The sequence below is a fragment of the Urocitellus parryii genome, chromosome 2, assembly GCF_045843805.1.
Source record: "Urocitellus parryii isolate mUroPar1 chromosome 2, mUroPar1.hap1, whole genome shotgun sequence".
Taxonomy (NCBI): Eukaryota; Metazoa; Chordata; class Mammalia; order Rodentia; family Sciuridae; genus Urocitellus; species Urocitellus parryii.
In genome coordinates, this window is record NC_135532.1 from 96,344,872 (window position 1) to 96,365,796 (window position 20,925).

Here is a 20,925-nt window from a genome sequence, read left to right on the forward strand (position 1 = left end):
TTTTTTTTTCTCTCAGAATTTGCCCACTTTTATGTTGAGCTGCCTTATTTATATCATTATACAAAAAATAAAAAGAAAGAAAGAAAAAAAAGAAAAAAGAAAAGAAAAGAAAAGAAAGAAAGAAAGAAAGAAAGAAAGAAAGAAAGAAAGAAAGAAAAAGAAAAGACTCTATTGAGCTTCGGAGAATTAATTTTTTTTGGCCAGCTGGAAAAAAGACTTACCCTATTAAAACTGTTAAAGAAATTATTTATGGTGATTCTTCATGTAACTCCTAAGATAGTCTTTTATTTTTATACTGAATTTGTATTTTTGAAGCAATACTAAATACTCCCCAGATTTGTCTAGTTCATGTTCTACAGGAATAAGTTTTAAAAGATATACATGTCCCTCTGACTATAGTATCTGTATTTTGCATGTGAGTAAATTGGGAAAAGGAAGCACTCATCAGGGAACTTCCAATAAACACTCCCCATAATAGATGAGCATCTGGATTATCCAATAAATCTGCTGCAGAATCACATGAGAGCTCTGAGCTTTGGCATCTTAAATTCCGGACAACTTAGCAGTCTTCTCTTTGGAATTCATTTTTGGACTGACTTTCCTGCAGATTCAGAGTCTTATTTTTTTTTTCCTATTAAGCATCTACTGTAGGATATATATGTTGAAAGTTTTTACCTACTTTATCTTGTAACTTTTTCAAAGTGGAGTTTGACTCTATTGCCAAATTCCTAGACTCAAGCCATTCTCCTGCCTCAGCCTTCTGAGTAGCTAGAACTACAGGCATGTACCACTGAGTCAGGAAAACTTATATATATATATATATATATATATATATATATATATATATATATATATATATGCATGTCAAGATTTAAAACTTAGGAATTTTGAAAACATGTGCTCCTTTCTTTCTTCTTTTTAACATGGGCACACATTATTATACCAGACTATTGGTGTGTCTGTGTGTGAGAGTGAAAGAATGGAGACAGTTACTGTTTTTGTATCTTGGGGGAGTTTGAAGAAGTTTCTGATAGAGTGGAGATGCACTTTGTCATCCTTTCCTCTCCCTGATGGAAATCTCCATCAGATACAAACCTCTCTAAGAATCCTGCCAGTATTGAAGCCTGATGATCACAGCTGAAACTCAAATTATCTTCACAGTCAATATCTCAAGGTTAAGTAGAACAAGTGGCACTTCACCAAGGGAATTTAAAATGACTGTTGCCTTCTGCCCTAGATGTATAGGAGGGGAAATATCAGCAAGGGCTTGAGTGGTTAAAGCTCTTTAATTTTACTGGGTCTGTGAATTCATTCCCCAACTGCTTTACTGCCCCATTGGAGTTTCTGCTGATGACCAAGTGGAATCCAGACACAAGAGCAGTCAGGTGACTGATGGGACCATTTCTGTAGTCTGTCCTCAGTTTGTTTTTCTATACATTCTGGTCACTAGGATGTGTGTACAGCGGGTTTTTAAAATATGGTTATCACCCATTACAAAACTTGAAAGAACAGAAATCATGCTATCCTATACCATTTCTCTGAAACCTGAAAGATAGAGTTGCTTCCTTTATTTTCCTGCTTTAAAAGGTTGATTAGTTACGCTCATTACTAACTAGACTTGTTTTATAATTATACCAGGGGATCGACTGAGATTGATACATATTTATATTTACATTGGTTCTCCCTCAAACAGCCTTCTTAGACAAACAGCTAAGCTCCTTCACCCATATTGGAAATACTGAAACAGCAGAATAAATCCAGTTGCATGTAATTTATGCAAATCACTTCTTACAGGGAATTTTTTTTTTTGGTGGAAAATGTCAATATTTACCATCAGAAATAAATAAATAATACTGATGTGATCACAAATCTTGTTTTCTATCGGTAGCTGCAAACACATGCACACTGGCACAGCCACACGTACGCACCCAGGCAGACTCACACCCTTGCTAAAGTTGCCAATAGATTTGAAGTCAGTCATTTTGAACTTAAGATATGGGGTGAGCTAGATCTGGATTGAATCCTGCCTCTGGCCATGTGACCGTGTACAAATTACTTAATCTGCTTGTGTAGTTTTCTGACTTTAAAAAAAATAAAGGGTTTGAGCAAGGATTAAATATAATAACATCCCAATAAACCCATGCTTGTGAACTTCAAAGTACACGCAAATCATACAGGAATCTTGTTAAGATGAAAATTCTATTTCAGTAGTTCAGGAATGATGCCAGTTCATGAGCAAACTTTTGAGTAGCAAAGTTCATACTAAGACATCATAAAATGCACACTCAAATCACTATCTGGCGATCGTGCAAGGCACTTAAGAAAGCTGAGAAAGGATTTTGTTTGGTGACCAAAGTCAGCATGGCACTCAGTTTCATGTGAAGAATTGCTAGACTTTCATTTGCATTCTTTGGCTGAAGGGAAATCATCTCTTGAGTGGGTCACCTGAACCCACTCAAGAGATGATTCACCTACAGTCTCTTACCTGTCATAGTCTTGGCAAATCTCCCCAACAGCCACCAAGGCCTTGAGGTACTCATTGGGTTGGTAAGGGTGGATATAGTGCAAGGAGCAGCTGTTCCTGGGGTCCCCATTTGAGGCAGTGAAATCTATAGCAACCTGGAAAAGAAACATAGAAAAATAGGTGGAGTTCCAATGAATGCATCTCCTAGGAATTGTGATTAGTCATGAGAGAGAGATGGCCACAGATGGAAAAAAAAGAAGCACATTATATACCCTGCCAATAAGAAAAGTAAGAGAAGAAATTAATTAGCTTCTTGAAATACTATTAATTTAGTGGAGGTCATTTCTGCAGTTTTTAACTCATCTATCCAATGCTTTCTCTTCTCCCTGTGCAAAACAGAACTTGAGATTGACATATAGGTGATAGAGCCTATCCACTCGTGATCCATGTCACTAGGCATTAAGAATAAGGGTAGGATGTCTGTCTTCCAATTTCACAATTCACTAAGAAAAGACTTCTATGCTTCCTGGCCAGAACAATTCTATCTGTGAGGCATAGGTAAGATTCCTTAAAACCAAATTCTGTGTTGAAAATACAGTCTTCATAAAAAAAAAATTGTTGTGTTTGCACGAGTGGCCAATTGCAGAGATTCATTGAAGTGGTTATAACAAATTTTCTGCAAGGAGCAACTCTAGGAAGGCACTCAAATTTTTGGTTCCCATTTATGCAAGGACTCCTACCTGTAACAAAGAAGGCTCCTGAATATTTGGTATTGTGAGTGGGAAGAAGAGAAGTTAAACTTTGTCTTGCCACCAAGAAGTCCTTATCCCTCTTCTTAAACTTTTCTTTCACCTGACTCATAATCATCCAAATAAAAGATAAAGATTACTCACCAAACACTTGTGAACAACAATAAATGTTTAAGTTTGGTGGTGTTAAAATGTGAGGGAACATTTTCCTCTGATTTCCCAAAAACCAAAAAACAACTACAACTCTCAAACATGTATAAACTTGGGGTGGGGGAGGTTAAAAGAGGAGTCTCTAGCAATTAGAGAAATGCAAATCAAAACTACTCTAAGATACCATCTCACTCCAGTAAGAATGGCAGCTATTATGAAGACAAACAATACTAAGTGTTGGGGAGGATGTGGGTAAAAAGGTACACTCATACACTGCTGGTGGGACTGCAAATTGGTGCAGCCAATATGAAAAGCAGTATGGAGATTCCTTGGAAATCTGGGAATGGAACCCCACCATTTGACCCAGCTTTCCCTCTCCTCAGACCATACCCAAAGGACTTAAAAACAGCATACTACAGGGACACAGCCACATCAATGTTTACAGCAGCACAATTCACAATAGCTAAACTGTGGAGCCAACCTAGATGCCCTTCAGTGGATGAATGGATAAAGAAAATGTGGCATATATACACAATGGAATTTTACTCAGCAATAAAAGAGAATAAAATCATGGCATTTGCAGGTGAATGGATGGCGTTGGCCAATCCCCCCAAAATAAATGCTGAATGTTTTCTCTGATATAAGGAGGCTGACTCATAGTGGGGTAGGGAGGGGGAGCATGGGAGGAATAGATGAATTCTAGATTGGGCAGAGGGGTGGGAGGGAAAGAGGTCAGTGGATTATCAAGGATGGTGGAATGTGTTGGACATCATTATCCAAAGAACATATGAAGACACGAATTGGGTGTCAAAATACTTTATATACAAACAGAGATATGAAAAATTGTGATATATATGTGTAATAAGAATTTTAATGTATTCTGATGTCATTTATTTATTTATTTATTAAATAAATTAAAAAAAAAAAGAGGAGTCATAGGAAGGAAGTCAACATTCATGTTGCAGCTTTTCTCTCCTTCCAAGGACAGTAGAATATACCCATTGTCTTATTAATGACAAGGAGTCTCTAATTTCTCTAATTTCTTATATGATCTGAAGGAACAAAAGATGGGAAATGTTATTTGAATTATATTTGGTTAATTCCACTATCACAAATAACTGGAATGCTCCATTGGATTTTTATATAATGGGACATTACTTCTGTAAGGATAAAGAAAAGACAGCATGTGCTTTCTTATTGCTTATTTAAAGAATACATTTGATGGGAAAAATATTGTGACCCTGTAATTATATCAAAATAATTAAAAAAGAAAAACAATAGACTAATAGTAACTCACAACCTCTTTTTCTTTTTTTTTTGTAAAGTTATTTTTCATCACTAATTTAGTTTTCCCTTTCTTCCTTAACCCTTCTATAGGATTATGTTGAAAATTAATTGGGTACGATTCAAATCCTGCTTTCAGGACGCTGAGGTATTTTCAAAAAGGGATAACCTACTGACAAAATGTGAGCGCTAACAGTGTGAAAAGAAAAGTCATGAAAAAGAAAACTGCAGTTCCACCCTGAGATGGCTAACAAAGGGGAGAAGAGAGGAATGACTTTTGTTAAAACCCTTTCTTGGTGCCAGGCAGTGTACTTTTCAAGCATGATGTTATTTCATTTTCATAAAAACTCAGGTAGAGATTGCTGTTCCTTTTTATTGATAACACTGATGCTCAAAAGTGAAGTTTGTCCAGCTAATAGGGGGTGGAACTGGGTTTAAACCTAAATCTTCACGGCTCCCCAAACTATGTTTTACTATTATGCCATCATACACCCACAAGAATGTGTGAATCTGAGTCCAACACACCAGGAAGATTCTCATGGAAAGTGGAGGTGTTTGGCCTGAAGGTAGGGATAACAGCTGGCAGGCTGATCTAGGGAAGAATGATTTTGACAAGAGTAGTTCTTTGTGACTACAACAGTTGCAAAAGGTCAAGAAAGAATTGTCGATATGTGCACAATGGTGGGAAAACGTGCAGAGCAGGACTGGAGGGGACCCAAAGGGCCAATACAATGCAGTGTCTTCTGAGATGGCTTTCATACTCATGGTAAGAGCCAATCTACTGGAAAAATAAAAAATAAAGGAAGACTATAGGTGAGGATCCCTTTGATCAAAGACTGTGATGATGAGCTAGCGATTCAGAGAAACCTACATGTATTCTGTGCAAAAGAAGGAGGCATAAAGCACCCTAGAATGCACCATGAGGCCCTGACCAGACAGAGGTCAAAATACATGCAGATAATTCCAGGAAAATATCTATAAGGGGAACACTTGAGAAAGGCTTGAGAGATGGTATCTGAAGCAGGCACTCTCTGGGGACCTCCAGAGTACTAAGTTCAACTCACAGAGTCCCTGTTCTCAGACTTTTACTCTTAAAGAGACACATGTAGGAGTGCACCTTGCACACGTGTGCGTAGTGTTTGAAAGGTAAAGGTATGCACGGACAGAAAACGGAGGGGAAACCAGTAGAGGAGAGAAAGGGGATCCAGGTGGGGGGGGGAGGGGAGGCCCTGGGTGATGAAATTAACCACATTATGTATGTTATGTGCATGTACGAATATACTAGAATGAACCTACTCATGTGTATAATTATAATGCATTAATTAAAAAAATTAAGGGGAGACCAGTAGAGTAGAGGAAGAGGATCAGGGGGAGAGAGAACCGGGAGTGGGGGAGGGAGGTACTGGAGAACGAAATGAGTCAAATGATGAGCTTGTGTCAATAGGGCACAATGAATCCCACTGTTACACATGATTATAGTGCACCCATAAAAACCAGAAAAAAAAGGTAAAAGCAGTGGGAAAGGCCAGGTGTAAAGCTACCCCTTTCTCTCCTATTGAGGGAAGCATTTGGAAGCTCTGAGAAATCCTAGAGAATATAAAGAAGTTGTATGGATATTATCTTGGTTCTACTCTGATTGATCTGAAAAAGCAAATCACTGGCAAAGGTGGGTACTTTATTACTATTCTTATTTTTTTTTATGGTGCTGGGAATGGAACCCAGGGCCTCACATGTACTAGGCAAGCACTGTACCACTGAGCCACACCCCAGCTCTGAGACTTCACTTTTAATAATGAGTGTCTTGTGGCTCACCTCACCCCTGAAGCCCTCAATCATGGGTCACCACACTTTGCACCTCTGAAGGCATCCTACCTGTGTTTTCTTTTTTTAAATTGAGTTTTAAAGGTCTATTGACAGTAGAGTGTATTTTGACATATCATATATAAATGGAGTATAATTTCCCATTTTTGTGGTTGTACATGATGTGGAGTTACATTGATTGTGTATTCATGTGTGAATGTAGGAAAGTTATGTCCAATTCATTCTACTATCTCCTATTCCCATCCTCCCTCCCTTCCCTTCATTTCCCTTTGTCTAATCCAATGAACTCTTTTCTTCCCTCCTCACCCCCTTATTGTGTGTTAGCATCCACATACCAAAGAGGGCATTTGGCCTTTGTATTTTGGGGATTGGTTTATTTCACTTAGCATGATAGTCTTCAGTTCCATCCATTTACTGGCAAGTGCCATAATGTCATTCTTCTTTATGGCTGAGTAATATTCCATTGTATATATACCACATTTTCTTTATCCATTCATTTCTTAAAGGTCACTTAGTTTGGTTCCAAAGCTTAGTTATTATGAATTGAGCTGCTATAAACATTGACGTGGACATGTCACTATAGTATGCTGATTTTAAGTCCTTTTTATCTGTGTTTCTTGATACTGAAGCTGACAATCAGCCCCATGCATTGATGACCTGCCAGAAAATCCTGAAGTGTCAAAGATATTATATGATGTCAAAGGGGCTGGTGTGTTGATAGAGAATTAGAGAATGAAACCAGGTTATGTAGACAGAGGGGGAAAGTCCATAGGAAAAACAGCAAATAAAGAAATAAAATGGTTCCTTGTTCTCCCTGGGTGTGGGCAAGATCCTCCAAGCATGCAGCCGCCTGGTGCCAGTCACCTGAGCCCAGGTGGATCAGTTGGTTGAGTATGTTAAGATATCCAGAGAAATGCATGTCATGTCCAGGTGAGTATTCATAGACTTTATGCAACAATGTATTTTAAAATATTTTTTAACAACATATCTTAGAGCTGGGGCTAGGGTAAATCAAAAGAGGTGGCTAAGATATAAAACCTAAGGAGGCATTCATTATCAGCTGACCCTACACTCGTACCATCCTGAGACTGAATGCCTCCTTGAATTTTGTCCCCCTCTCTGGCCTCCTCCTTCCCCCTCCTGGTCCATTATGTCATTTCATTTCTATCAATTCTTCATCCTCAGACCTGGAATAAGCTCTTAATTCTTAACACACTAGGGTGGGGCAGAGACCATGTGGAGATGGGGGATTGTGGTTGAAGACATTAAGGGTAGAAATGAGAAGGAATTGGTGATTTATTTATTGTGGAGTTGGATGTCATTTATGGAAAAAGGGTAGGCAGATTTGGGGGAGCCGTAGAGGAAGAAGATACCACTTTTGAAGATAATGGAAGAATGTGAAGCCAGAGTTAGAAGATCAGTATGCAGTTGCCTGTTCTTGGTGGTGCTCTACAGACTCACAGATGTGGCTTCTGGAAGTTTCCCTTCCCCCTGCAGTGAACCCTCTGGGGGCTTCCACTTTTCCCATGGGAATGGCCCCAGGGTCTACAACAATTGGAGAGGCTATTTCCAGCTCAGGAGATTCTGCAGTAGGTCTGGGGGAGGTATCGACTTAAAAAAAAATTAACTGATGACAAAGCCAATAAAACAAAGATGATTACTTTCCAGTCCTTTCTGTAGTTCTCATGGCTCATTAAAAGAAAATATTTTTTTTTTCTCATGTGACTAAATGAACAGTTTTAAGTACATGGCAGCTGAAAGATTTCCTTTTCCTGGCAAGTGATAGTTTCTAAAAATCTCCTTCATGAAGCTAGAGGTGAAATATCTATCTTCAGGAGGTGGCCTTCTCCCAGGAATTCTTTGTGCTCTTTAAAGTTAGCATTAGTGCAAAGGGAACAGAGTGAAAGGTTAGATTTATTTTAGAAAGCAACAGGGAGGCAGTGAACGATTGGGGATTAAGTTGAGAAATAGAAGCAAGAAAATGACTGAAAAATGCCCAGTTTGTGGGGGTGGCTACACAGACGCTTAGACTCCAGAGTGCTGGAGAGCCTGCTGAACCGCCACATTTTCATTTGGGGATATGCAGCATTTATGAAAACCTGTGGTTCTGGTATGGGCTCCAATCTTCTCAGCGGGCAGCCCAGGAACAGGCGCCCATTTGCCTTTTCCTTCTGCCCAGGAGGCCACTCTCATTATTAAACAAAGCTGTGGAGCAGCTTTGCAAAACCTTGTGAAGAAGGCAAAAATGCTCTCTTCATGCCACCAAGTCCCCAGTGCATGGAGCTGTTCCTGGCAAAAGGCTAGAAGCAATGATGAGCGTCTTTCAAAGCCCTGCTCCTTAGATCGTTTGCCTTCATGGAACCTGTTAATGTTGTTAATGTTGCAGCCATTGCGAAGCAGCCTCTGGTTAGTGGCTCCATCTCTTATCACCTGCGGTCAGCCTTTATGATATCATATTCTAGGGTAACTTTTTAAAATAAGTTTGTACACAGTTTGGACTCGTGCAAAGAGCCTTGTAGGTGGAGATATTATTTATTTTGGGCCATGTGTTAGCTGTTTGTCACTGTGGCCCAAATACCCGAGACCAACCTGGAGGAGAAAATGTTTATCTTGGGCTCATGGTTTTGGAGGTTCAGTTCGTGGTTGGCTGGTTCCATTGCTCTGGGCCCAAGGAGGGGCAGAACATCATGGCGGAAGTGCATGGTGGAGGATGCCCATCTCATAGTGGGTAGGAAGCAGAGAGAGGAAGTGGGAGGGGATAGGGAAAAAGAATCCTTCCAGGGAACTTCCCCGGGGACTCACCTCCTCTAGTCATGCCCCACCTGACTACGGTTAGTCATGTCAGTCCATTCAAACTAAGATGGACTGACCAGATCACACCTCTCATAATCTAATCATTTTACCACTGAACTTACCACTGAACATCTCATATTCTAACCAAATCAGGACATTTCTTAAATGATAGGATAAATTCTTACTCCTTTCTATTTCCACAAAACTTTATAAGGAAGGGTATAAAACAGGAAAATAGGGAAAGACCTCTGAAGTCATTTGGTTAATTTCCTGGAAATTTCAAAACATTTCCCTCTTCAACCCATGTCCTGGCTTTGCCTAAGGGCTCAGGAGGCAGGGCTCACTTGTATTTCTGAGCATCCATCAGTGGTTAATCTCGAATATATAAGAAGGATTTAAAAACTTAAACGGGGACATGGTGTGGACACAAGATGCATTAAATGTGTTTGGGTTAAAAAAAAAGATTTCCCAAGAGAACCTTTAAATATGTAATCTGACTTTTAGGCTTGAAGGTCAGATGGGAGAAGCCAAATTTAGCTTATTCCATTATATCATATTATATTATTAAATGAAGGCAGACATCAGGGAGAGAATATCATTTTTTTTGAATTTTTAAAAATGATAAATGAGACAAATGTCATCCACAAGCAAGAAAAAAAAATTACCACTCAGGATTCTATTAATTTTTCTTTTCTAGTTATTTCACACATACTGTCTTCATTGATTTTGTGCTGCTATAACAGAATAACATGGACTGAGTAATTTGCAATTAACAGAGATTTATTGGGCTCATGTATCTAGAAGCTGGGAAGTCGAAGAGCGCAGTGCTGGCATCATATAACCACTGATTTCTCAGACTCAGGCCCTTTTGCAGTCAATATTCTTGCATCCAAGAGAATAGAGCCCACATGACCTGAATACCTCCCACTTGACCCCACTACCCGACACTGTTGCTTTGGGAATTATGTTTCTAACACATGATTTCTTGGAGACATACTCAAATTTTAGTATAAATGTACTATGTATGTACTGTAGTATGTCCAAATTTTAGTATATGCACTATGTGTGTATAATATTATATAGTTGTGATCACAGAATAGCTCTTCTTTATGTTATTTTTTCACTATATCATAACCATCGCCTCATGTTATTACCTAATCCTTGTCATTATAATTAAAAATGGCTTTATCATGGTCCATTTAAAGAAAGCACAACAGTACTGAAATTTGCATCTCCGCTATCTTTTTGCTGGATATTGAAGTTGCTTACAGCTTGTCTCTGTGAAAAATCTTTGTTACAATGAACATTTTTGTGCACCTGAAAAAGCAGTATCTTTCAAAGGGAACCTTTAATTCTTCTACCATTTCCTTTCCAAATAACTTATGGTGCCTGCCTCTTCCATGCAGTCTATAATTCTGTATCTTGTGTGTGAAATTCTAGTATCTGGTTTTATTTTTAGCTGTGGTGCCATGTGCCAAACCCAATCTCTTTCCCTGTAGTCTCCATTTCACCTGACTCACCTCTTCCAAGACTGAGATGCAACATTGCTTTAGAGTTCTTATGACTCAAGGATTCACATGATGTAGGAAGGTTGTCCTCAGGGGTGCCCTTGACCTCCCCAGGTCGTGTGCAAAGTTGGGTGTATGCAGTTTCTAGCAAGAGGATATGGATGGTGTATCAGATTCTCAAGTGTCTAGGTGGCCAAAAATAATAAGAATCGTTGACAAGGACTCTTTTTAGGATCTCTTCTCTCTTTCCCTTCATGGGGGCATTCTCCTCTGCTCAGGTCAGATTCAAGCCTAAAACCTTCTCTTTTTGAATTCTTGAACTGCCATACTGTTTTTCCCCTTGCCTTCCCTTTGCCTACAAATTTCTTTCTTTCTTTCTTTCTTTCTTTCTTTCTTTCTTTCTTTCTTTCTTTCTTTCTTTCTTTCTTTCTTTCTTTCTTTTTTATATGGCAGGTCTTTTTATTTATTTCTTTTTTCATTTTTTAAAATTTGTTTTAATTAGTTACACATGACAGTACAATGATCTTGACTTAGCATACATTTGAATCAGATGGGGTATAATTTCTCATTTTTCTGAGAATACAGGTTGCAGAATCACAGTGGTCATACAGTTACATATATACCCACAGCAATAATAATGTCTATTATTCTGCTGTTATTCCATTCCCCCCTTCCCATCTCCTCCCCTCCCATCACTTCTCTCTACCCAATCTAATGTGACCCACTTCTTTTTTTTCCCCCTCATACTTGTATTCTGTATAACGAAGGGGGTCTCCTTCCCTCTTCCATGGAATTCCCATTCTCCCTCCCTTTCCCTCCCATCTCTCTTCCCTATCTAGAGGTAATTTTCTTCTCATGCTCTTCCTCCCTACCCCATTTTGAGTCACCTCCCTTATATCAGAGAAAACATTCGGCATTTGTTTTTTAGGGATTGGCTAACTTCACTTTGCATAATCTGCTCTAATGCCATCCATTTCCCTGCAAATGCCATGATCTTGTTATTTTTTAGTGTTGAGTAATATTCCATTGTGTATAAATGCCACATTGTTTTTATCCATTCATCCACTGAAGGGCATCTAGGTTGGCTCCATAGTATAGCTATTGTGAATTGTGCTGCTATAAACATTGATGTGGCTGTGTCCCTGTAGTATGCCATTTTTAGGTCTTTTGAGTACAGTCTGAGAAGAGGAGTAGCTGGGTCAAATGGTGGTTCCACTTCCAGTTTTCCAAGGAATCTCCATACTGCTTTCCATATTGGCTGCACCAATTTGCAGTCCCACAAGCAATGTCTGAGTGTACCTTTTCCCCCACATCCTCATCAGCACTTGTTGTTGTTTGACTTTATAATAGCTGCCATTCTTACTGGAGTGAGATGATATCTTAGAGTAGTTTTAATTTGCATTTCTCTGATTGCTAGGGATGGTGAGCATTTTTTCGTGTATTGGTTGATTGATTGTATGTCCTCTTCTGAGAAGTGTCTGTTCAGGTCCTTGGCCCATTTGTTGATTGGGTTTTTTTTATTGTTGTTGTTTGTTTAACTTTTTGAGTTCTTTGTATACCCTAGAGATTAGAGCTCTATCTGATGTGTGAGGGGTAAAAATTTGTTCCCAGGATGTAGGCTCCCTATTCACTTCACATATTATTTCTCTTGCTGAGAAAAAACTTTTTAGTTTGAATTCGTCCCATGTGTTGATTCTTGGTTTTAACTCTTGTGCTATAGGTGTCTTATTAAGGAACTTGGGGCCTAACCCCACCGCCTTCAACTTTCTTGAACTAGTACTTAGACCTTCTGTATTCACTTTCTTGCCTTCTGTTTCCTCCCTAACTCCAGGGTCTCATCTATCTCATTCTGCTAAAATTTTTTCTTTTGTCCTTTAGAGGTCATGTATCTTCTCATCATATAACCAAGTCGTGGCTTGTTATTCTTTACCCTCTGTCTTCTCTTTAGTCCAATAGGATTGTTGCCCTTGATCTTGTAACTTTTTCCTCCTGGGCATTTGAGTTCCTGGCTCCTCCTAGACCTTCTGCTCCACTGGCATCTCTTCTCTTACTAGTCACCCCCTCACCGCCCCCACCATCAGATGGAGGTCCTTTACAATTTCCTGTCTTCAAGTCTCTTGTCTTTCTGCATTCTTCTCCTTGGTCATGTGATCCAGCCTCATGCATGTGTGGCTTCACATCTCTCCTGAAACCTAGGTTCATATTTATAAGTACCATCTGCACCGGGACACCTGAAAGTACTTCCAACATGTCCAAAACCAAATTCATCCTCAAGTTCCTCTTAACTTGTGCATTTACATGAACAAGATGGCCATATTCTGCCAGCAAGGCAAAAAAACTCTTCGCTTCTTCATGAACTCATCATACTCTCTGCTTTCAGTCTCCTCATTGTGTCATAGACCCAGGCTTATTGTCTCTTCCCACAATACCTCTTCCTATTGGTGCCATACTCGTTCAGCCTTTTCCCCTGACCTGCACCAGGCCTGTTGTGGTGGGCTTGAGTCTTTTCTTACTCCATATTTTATACTCCCTTGACCATCATCAATACCTTTTAGCAAACATTCCCAGATTTACTTCTTCTTTTTTTTAAAACATTTATTTTTAGTTGTAGATGGACACAATACCTTTATTTTATTTTTATGTGGTGCTGAGGATTGAACCCAGTGCCTTATGCATGCTAGGCAAGCACTCTTCCTCTGAGCCACAACCCCCACCCCACCCCACCCCCGCCCCTGATTTACTTCTCTAAAGCATTTGCTACTGGCTTCAATGCCATGTTCATGATCCTTTTGGACATTCCATTATCTACCAAATGACCTTGGAATTCAAATCCACTCAAGTTTGGAGCCCCAAATGCTTTCCAACATCCCCCTAAATATATCCTGCTTATTCATATTAACCCAAGTAAGGTTGTGGTATTTGCCATTGGAAAATATAAGTGCATGTGCATAAATATTTAGGTTCATGAAGGTGCTCTAAAAAAAAAAAAGCCCAGTATCATATATATCCATTCAATTTGTTTCTTTCCCTACAATTTATGTTCCCTTAAAGGTTTAGGGTTTGATTGATTACAATTCAACAAAAATATTTTGAGATGCCTCGCATCTAAAGACAAGGACATCTCATCTTTAATACTCTCTCTCTCTCTCTTTTTTTTTTTTTTTTTTTTTGGGGGGTACCAGGGATTCAACCCAGGGGTACTTAACCACTGAGCCAAATCTCCAGCACTTTTTAATAGCATGGAGTTTCTCAGGGCCTGGCTAAGTTGCTGAGGCTGGCTTTGAACTCGTGATCCTCCTGCCTCAGCCTTACAAGTCCCTGGGATTACAGATGTGCACCACTGCACCCTGTTTTAATCCTCTTAAATTGAAGTGGAAGCACCAATGTCTACGGGAGGTGCAAGACCTTTCTTTAAGCTCCTGCATGTCATCTGTGCTGGTCAGAGTCTCTATCGGAAACAAACAACTCATTGAAAAGAGTTGATTGGCAACAATTAAGGTGAAACCAACCAGAAAAGGTAGGGAGGAGCAATGATGAGAACTCAGCGATTACTAGAACTATCTGCAGGACAGGGAACCTGATGGGAACGGTTGCCTTCAGCAGAGGAAGAAGGCTGCTGCCAAGCCACAGCTTGGCAGGCAGAAAGCTGGGAGAATGACTATTCCTGGTTGTTATCTCCTATTTGATCTCTGATTGGAGCCTCTTGCTTGTCAAACCCAATCAAAGGCTAAGAGCAGGAGAGCCTGGCTAGTGTATCCAGAGGTCGGTCTCCTGGGGCACAGAGAGCAGAAGTGGAGAAGGAGAAATAGCTCCTGAGGAGCAAATGGAGAACATTCAGAACCACATGTTACCTCTGGCTCCTGAAAGTCATTCTCCAGAGTAACAGAAAGTTTGTCTCCGCTAAAGCTACTGGGTTTGCTCAGGAGCCATGGAGCCTATCATGTGCCAATGGGAATTTTTGGCTCAAGGAGGGTCAGAGGGCCCATAGCGGTAGCACACGCCTATCATCCCAGCAACTCGGGAGGCTGAGGCAGGAGGACTGCAAGTTTCAGGCTAGCCTCAGCAACTTAGTGAGACTTGTCTAGAAACAAACAAACAAACAAATAAATAAGGGCTGGGGTAGCTCAGTAGCTCAGTGGTAAAGTGTCACTCTGGGTTTACTCCCCAGTACCAAAAAAAAAAAAAAAAAAAAAAGAATTACTGCAACAAAACACTTTTCTCCTCTCTCCCCTCTGTCCCTCTCCATGCTAGGAAGCCCTCTTCTCCTCTCTTCTCATCTCTGCCATTTCCTTTTCGTGTTGCCACATGGCTTCACTAGAATTACTGGGAAGAAAGCAAATACTTCTAGACCAAATTAAATATGTTAATTTTTACTGTTTGCATTATAATTTATAATTTATGTTAGATTGTACTGCTTGAGCAATAAGTTTTATATGAGAAAGCAGATTAATTTTGGAGGAAAATGACATTGAGGTAACTAGGATATTTTTTTAACAGCACACTCAACATGGAATACCTAGCAATGCTCTTCTGAGTCTCTAGCCTGCAACGCTGCAGGAGGAAGAGTTTTGTGGCAGGAACTATTGATGACTTGTCCCCCTTCTCTCAGCATTTATCTGCACGTTCTTCTCATCTTTTCATTCCTTGGTGCATACTGCTCTCTCCACTCAAATACCCCAGAGTCCCTCAGTTGGCACTGGAAGGGATGAGAATCCAGGACTGGGGTACGGTTGGTGGCTTCAGTTCAGGACTGGGGTACGGTTGGTGGCAAACACTTCCCCTTCCATTTGGGGAAAATTAGCCAAGTGAGAAAGGAGAAAACAAAGAATGAAGGGCAACATTCCTGTGTCAGACAGGCCACTGGGATATCCAAGACTCAGGATAGGGAGCTGGGAATGTTTTGGGATTAAACTCTTGGGTTTTGGGGGGCTGATTCTTTGCAAACACAATTCCAAGGGCAAAGCATGCCTTTGAAGGTTGAATAAAATGTTCTTCAACAGCATAGGAGCTATAGAATCTAAAACAAACTGAAATCAATAAAGCTTTCCCTTGAAAAACCTATAAATAGTTTTCTGAAATCGTTCCTTTGCCTAACATCTTGGGAAACTATTTCCAGTAGTTGTCATTTATGACCTTGCTCCCTTCCCTGCTTCCATTTGTATAGACCTGGAACAGCAAAGAACCGACCCAACAGATGTGTTAGTTGTGTGCCCACAGTAAACCTTTTTGCTACCTTCTGTAAGTGCCAGTGTGCATGTAGGAGGGATGAGCCACTGGATCATTAGAGAATCTTAGGCTTTGGACAAGTGACCAAATAATTAGTTCCTTTAGAGTATTCAAGAGTAAGTAAGGGGCTGGGGATATAGCTCTGTTGGTAGAGTGCTTGCCTAGCATGCACAAGGCCCTGGGTTCATTCCCTAGTACCACCACCAAAAAAAAAAAAAAGTATTCAAGAGTAAGTGAGCAGTGCCCTGAGTTTAGGCAGGTCATAGGTAGACTTTTCTGAGTGGAACAGATAAGCATTTAGCTAAGAAAACTTGGGTCTATCAAATGACCATTTGAATTACCCTTTGTGATTCCCTCTTTTAGTCCTTTGAGCACCACTATTTCTGGCCCCAGGTATGTTAGTTTTGTTGACTCTTTTGGGTCCCAAACCTGTACAAAAAAATTAAACCCATTTTCCATGCCTTTCTCACCTGTCGGAGGCAGGTCAGGGAACTAAAGAGGGCTTAGTTCCATGTGTGTGCTTCTGTGAGCTGAGAAACAAACACTGTACAGATTGTATCTCTCTGATTTATGTTCATGTTGCCTTCCCATGGGTTTTAGCAAATCTCTATTTTGCCATCTGGTTCTGGGGATTTTTTTTTTTTCTGGAGGTTACATCTGCCCTAGCCTAGGAAGATTTTAAATGTGAAGTTAATGAAAGCAAGTGTTCCTGGACAGATGGTCTCACAACCTTGACCTACCTGGGGACTTTAAAAAGACCCAGGTCACCTACCCCATATTCATTAGGAGTATATAAATCTCATGAACTCACAGGTTATATAGGGATGATCATTAATTCATGTGTGAAGACTAGACATCCATTCTATTTCTCAGCCTGATTTCAACCTGGTTCCCCAATCTTTGGAATTTACCTTTTTATTGACTGATAAGCCCTTGGCACTAACCTTCATGTATGACACTGGTATTTGTCCTCTGGCCACTTGAGCACAACTAAGGCATCTGTTTTAGCTCAGTGAAACTTACTAACATGACTCATTTCCTACCCATGCTTCTCACCAAGTGTTGAAATCTGGCAACCTACATTTCATTCCTCATAGGGTTACTGAGGGAATGGAGGGCATCACGAGGGTTCCTCAGATCACCTGAGATTGCATGGCAAGAATCCTGCTATGATGCTGAGAACCAACCATATGCACTGGAGAAAATAGGAGCATAAACTCATTTGTGAAACATGATTCCACACACGACATCAGCAAGGAGACTTGAACAAAACTGACCCTGGGTTTAACAGACCCAGTACCATTCCCCTTTCTTTCCCTCTGAAGAAGAACGAACAAACAATCAACTTACTGTAAACTGGATTTGACAGCCACCCATGATGTAGTCCAAGAAGGAGTGCATCTTGTGGATCTGTATAAGAGGAGAGGAAACCAGCTTAAAAACAGCACCATCTTTTTCCTTGCAGTGTGAAGGCCTAAACTTTATGGATGGGCTGCTAAACCAGAAGAAAGAACAGAAAGAAATCTGTGGGCACCAAAGGGGTGAGTTGCTTTTGTTCCATTAGAAGAGAGAAAGAAACCAAGGTCAATGCCGATGAGCCTGTGAGGGCTGCAAATATCCATTCCCTGTTCTTTTCTTTTGGTTTATATATGATTTTAATCAACTTCTGCCTCTGGGGTGAAACTCAAATTGTTTTCAAAGGTTACTTCTGTTTTGGAATCAATAATTGTCTCAAACTGGGCTTCAGTCTTTCTTTCCTGTGCCTAAATCCCAGGACTGGTAACATTCTTAATATGCGGGTCATCGAGATTGGTGGCTTTCAGATTCAATTAGCTGGGAAGGCTTTTACTGACAGTTTGCTGTTAATTAAATCCTTTTCCTGCCATAAACAACAATGACTATCATTTCTTGAGTACTTAGTGTGTATCAGGCACTTAACATATTTTATTTCATTTAATTCTTAGAAGGGCCTTATGGAGATTATACTGCTATTGTTATTATGCCCATTTTGTAGATGAGGAAATTAAGGTTAAGACCACAAAGCTAGTAGATGGTGGGATTGGGGATTCATATTATGGAAGTCTGGATTGCACAGTTCATCCTTTTGTTCTGTGCTGGAACCCACGTGATCATTGCTTCCTGCCAGCTACCATCATCTGGGTTCTCATGTACTTTGTTGACTTCTGGTCTTAATTTTTGCTTCTTTAAGATTCTGCTGTCTGAGGGAGGTAGTACACTAAAGGAAAAACTAATCAAAGAGGAAAACCAATTCAAGAAAAATAACAAAAATAAACAAATATGGCTGGAAATACAAACCATGTCTCAATAGTAACCCTAAATGTTAATGGCTTAAACTCACCAATCAAAAGACATAGGCTAGCAGATTGGATTTAAAAAAAGATCCAACAAAATGCTGCCTACAGGAGACTCATCTGATGGGAAGAGACATACACAGACTGAAGGTGAAAGATTGGGAAAAAAAAATAGCACTCACATGGTAGCGGAAGCAAGCAGGGGTTTCCATACTCATATCAAATAAAATAGACTTCAAGCCAAGGTTAATCAAAAGGGATGAAGATGGACATTACATACTGCTCAAGGAAACCATACACCAACAAGACATAACAATCATAAATATATATGCCCCAAACAATGGTGCAGCTGTGTTCATCAAACAAACTCTTCTCAAGTTCAAGAGTCAATTTGACAAACACAATAATCTTAGGTGACTTTAACACACCACTCACCACTGGACAGATCTTCCAAACAAAAGTTGAATAAAGAAACTATAGAAGTCAATAACACAATCAATAACTTAGACTTAACTGACATATATGGAATATTTCAACCTGCATCAAGTGGATACAATTTTTCTCAGTAGCACATGGATCCTTCTATAAAACAGACCATATACTATGCCACAAAGAAGCTCTTAGTAAATACAAAAAAAATAGAGATACTACCATGTGTTTTATCAGATCATAATGGAATGAAATTGGAAATCAATGACAAAATAAAAAATAAAAATTTCCCCATCACCTGGAGTCTAAGCAATATGCTACTGAATGATCAAAGGGTCACAGAAGACATTAAGGAGGAGATTTAAAAATTCTGAGAGGTGAATGAGAACATAAACACAACATATCAAAATCTCTGGGACACTATGAAGGCAGTACTAAGAGGAAAATTCATTGCTTGGAGTTCATTCCTTAAAAGAAGAAAAAGTCAACAAATAAATGATCTCATACTACATTTCAAAGCCCTGGAAAAAGAACAAACCAGGAGCAAAAACAGTAGAAGCCAAGAAATAATTAAAATTAGATCTGAAATCAATGAAATCAAAACAAAAGAAACAATTGAAAAAATTGACAAAACAAAAAGTTGGTTCTTTGAAAAAATAAATAAATAAAATTGACAGACCCTTAGCCATGCTAATGAAGAGAAGGAGAGAGAGAACTCAAATTACCAGCATATGTGATGAAAAAGGTAATAGCCCAACAGACACTACAGAAATACAGAGGATAATTAGAAATTATTTTGAAATCTTATACTCCAATAAAATAGAAGACATTGAAGGCATCAACAAATTTCTTAAGTCATATGATTTGCCCAGATTGAGTCAGGAAGATCATACACAATTTAAACAGACCAACATCAAGTGAGGACATAGAAAAAGCCATAAAAAGCTTACCAACCAAAAAAAGCCCAGGACTGGATGGATACACAGCCAAGTTCTACAAGCCCTTTGGAGAAGAACTAACACCAATACTTTTCAATTTATTTCAGGAAATAGAAAAAGAGGGAGTAATTCCAAACTCATTCTATGAGGCCAATATCACCCTGATTCCAAAACCAGGCAAAGACACATCAAAGAAAGAAAACTTCAGACCAATATCTCTAATGAACATAGATGCAAAAATTATCAATAAAATCCTGGCAAATCGAATACAAAAATATATCAAAAAGATTGTGCACCATGTTCAAGTGGGATTCATCCCAGGGATGTAAGGTTGGTTTAACATAAAGAAATAAATAAATGTAATTCATCACATCAATAGACTTAAAGAATCATATGATCATCTCAATAGATGCAGAAAAACACTTGACAAAATACAGCACCCCTTTATGTCCAAAACACTAGAAAAACTAGGGATAACAGGAACATATCTCAACATCCTAAAGGCTATCTATGCTAAGCCTCAGGCCAACATCATTCTAAACAAAGAAAAATTGAAGGCATTCCCTCTAAAAACTGTGAAAGAGGGATGCCCTCTTTCACCACTTCTATTCAACATAGTTCTTGAAACACTGACCAGAACAATTAGACAAATGAAAGAAATCAAAGGGATATGTATAGGAAAAAGAACTTAAATTAGCTTTATTTTCTGACAATATGATTCTATATGATTGTATACCTAGAAGACCCAAAAAACTCCACCAGAAAACTTCTAGAACTAGTAAATGAATTCAGCAAAGCAGCAGGATATAACATCAACACCCTTAAATCAAAGGCATTTCTGCATATCAGTGACAAAGCCTCTGAGAAGGAAATGAGGAAATCTACCCCATTCACAATAACCTCAAAAAAAAAAAACCAAAACTTGGGATTCAACTTAATGAAATAAGTGAAAGATCTATACAATGAAAACTACAGAACCCTAAAGAGAGAAATCAAAGAAGACCTTAGAAGATGAAAATATCTGCCTTACTCTTGAATAGGCAGAATTAATATTATCAAAATGACCATACTACCAAAAGCACTGTACAGATTTAATGCAATTCCAATCAAACTCCCAATGGCATTCCTCATAGAAATAGAAAAAGCAATTATGAAATTCATCTGGAAAAATAAGAGACCCAGAATAGCTAAAGCAATCCTTAGCAGGAAGAGTGAAGCAGGTGGCATCGCTATACCAGACCTTAAACTATA

At 39.2% G+C, this 20,925-nt stretch overlaps 1 protein-coding gene across 1 annotated transcript in view; it reads right to left on the minus strand.

The window, feature by feature from the left end:
- Cpne4 (copine 4) overlaps positions 1 to 20,925 on the minus strand; it is a 345,688-nt gene that overhangs the window by 24,832 nt on the left and 299,931 nt on the right. Inside the window, exons 10-11 of the mRNA XM_077793585.1 lie at positions 17,346 to 17,405; positions 2,486 to 2,619 (exon numbers count right to left, since the gene is read on the minus strand). Coding sequence (XP_077649711.1) covers positions 2,486 to 2,619; positions 17,346 to 17,405 — 194 coding nt within the window. The remainder of the gene's footprint in view (positions 1 to 2,485; positions 2,620 to 17,345; positions 17,406 to 20,925) is intronic.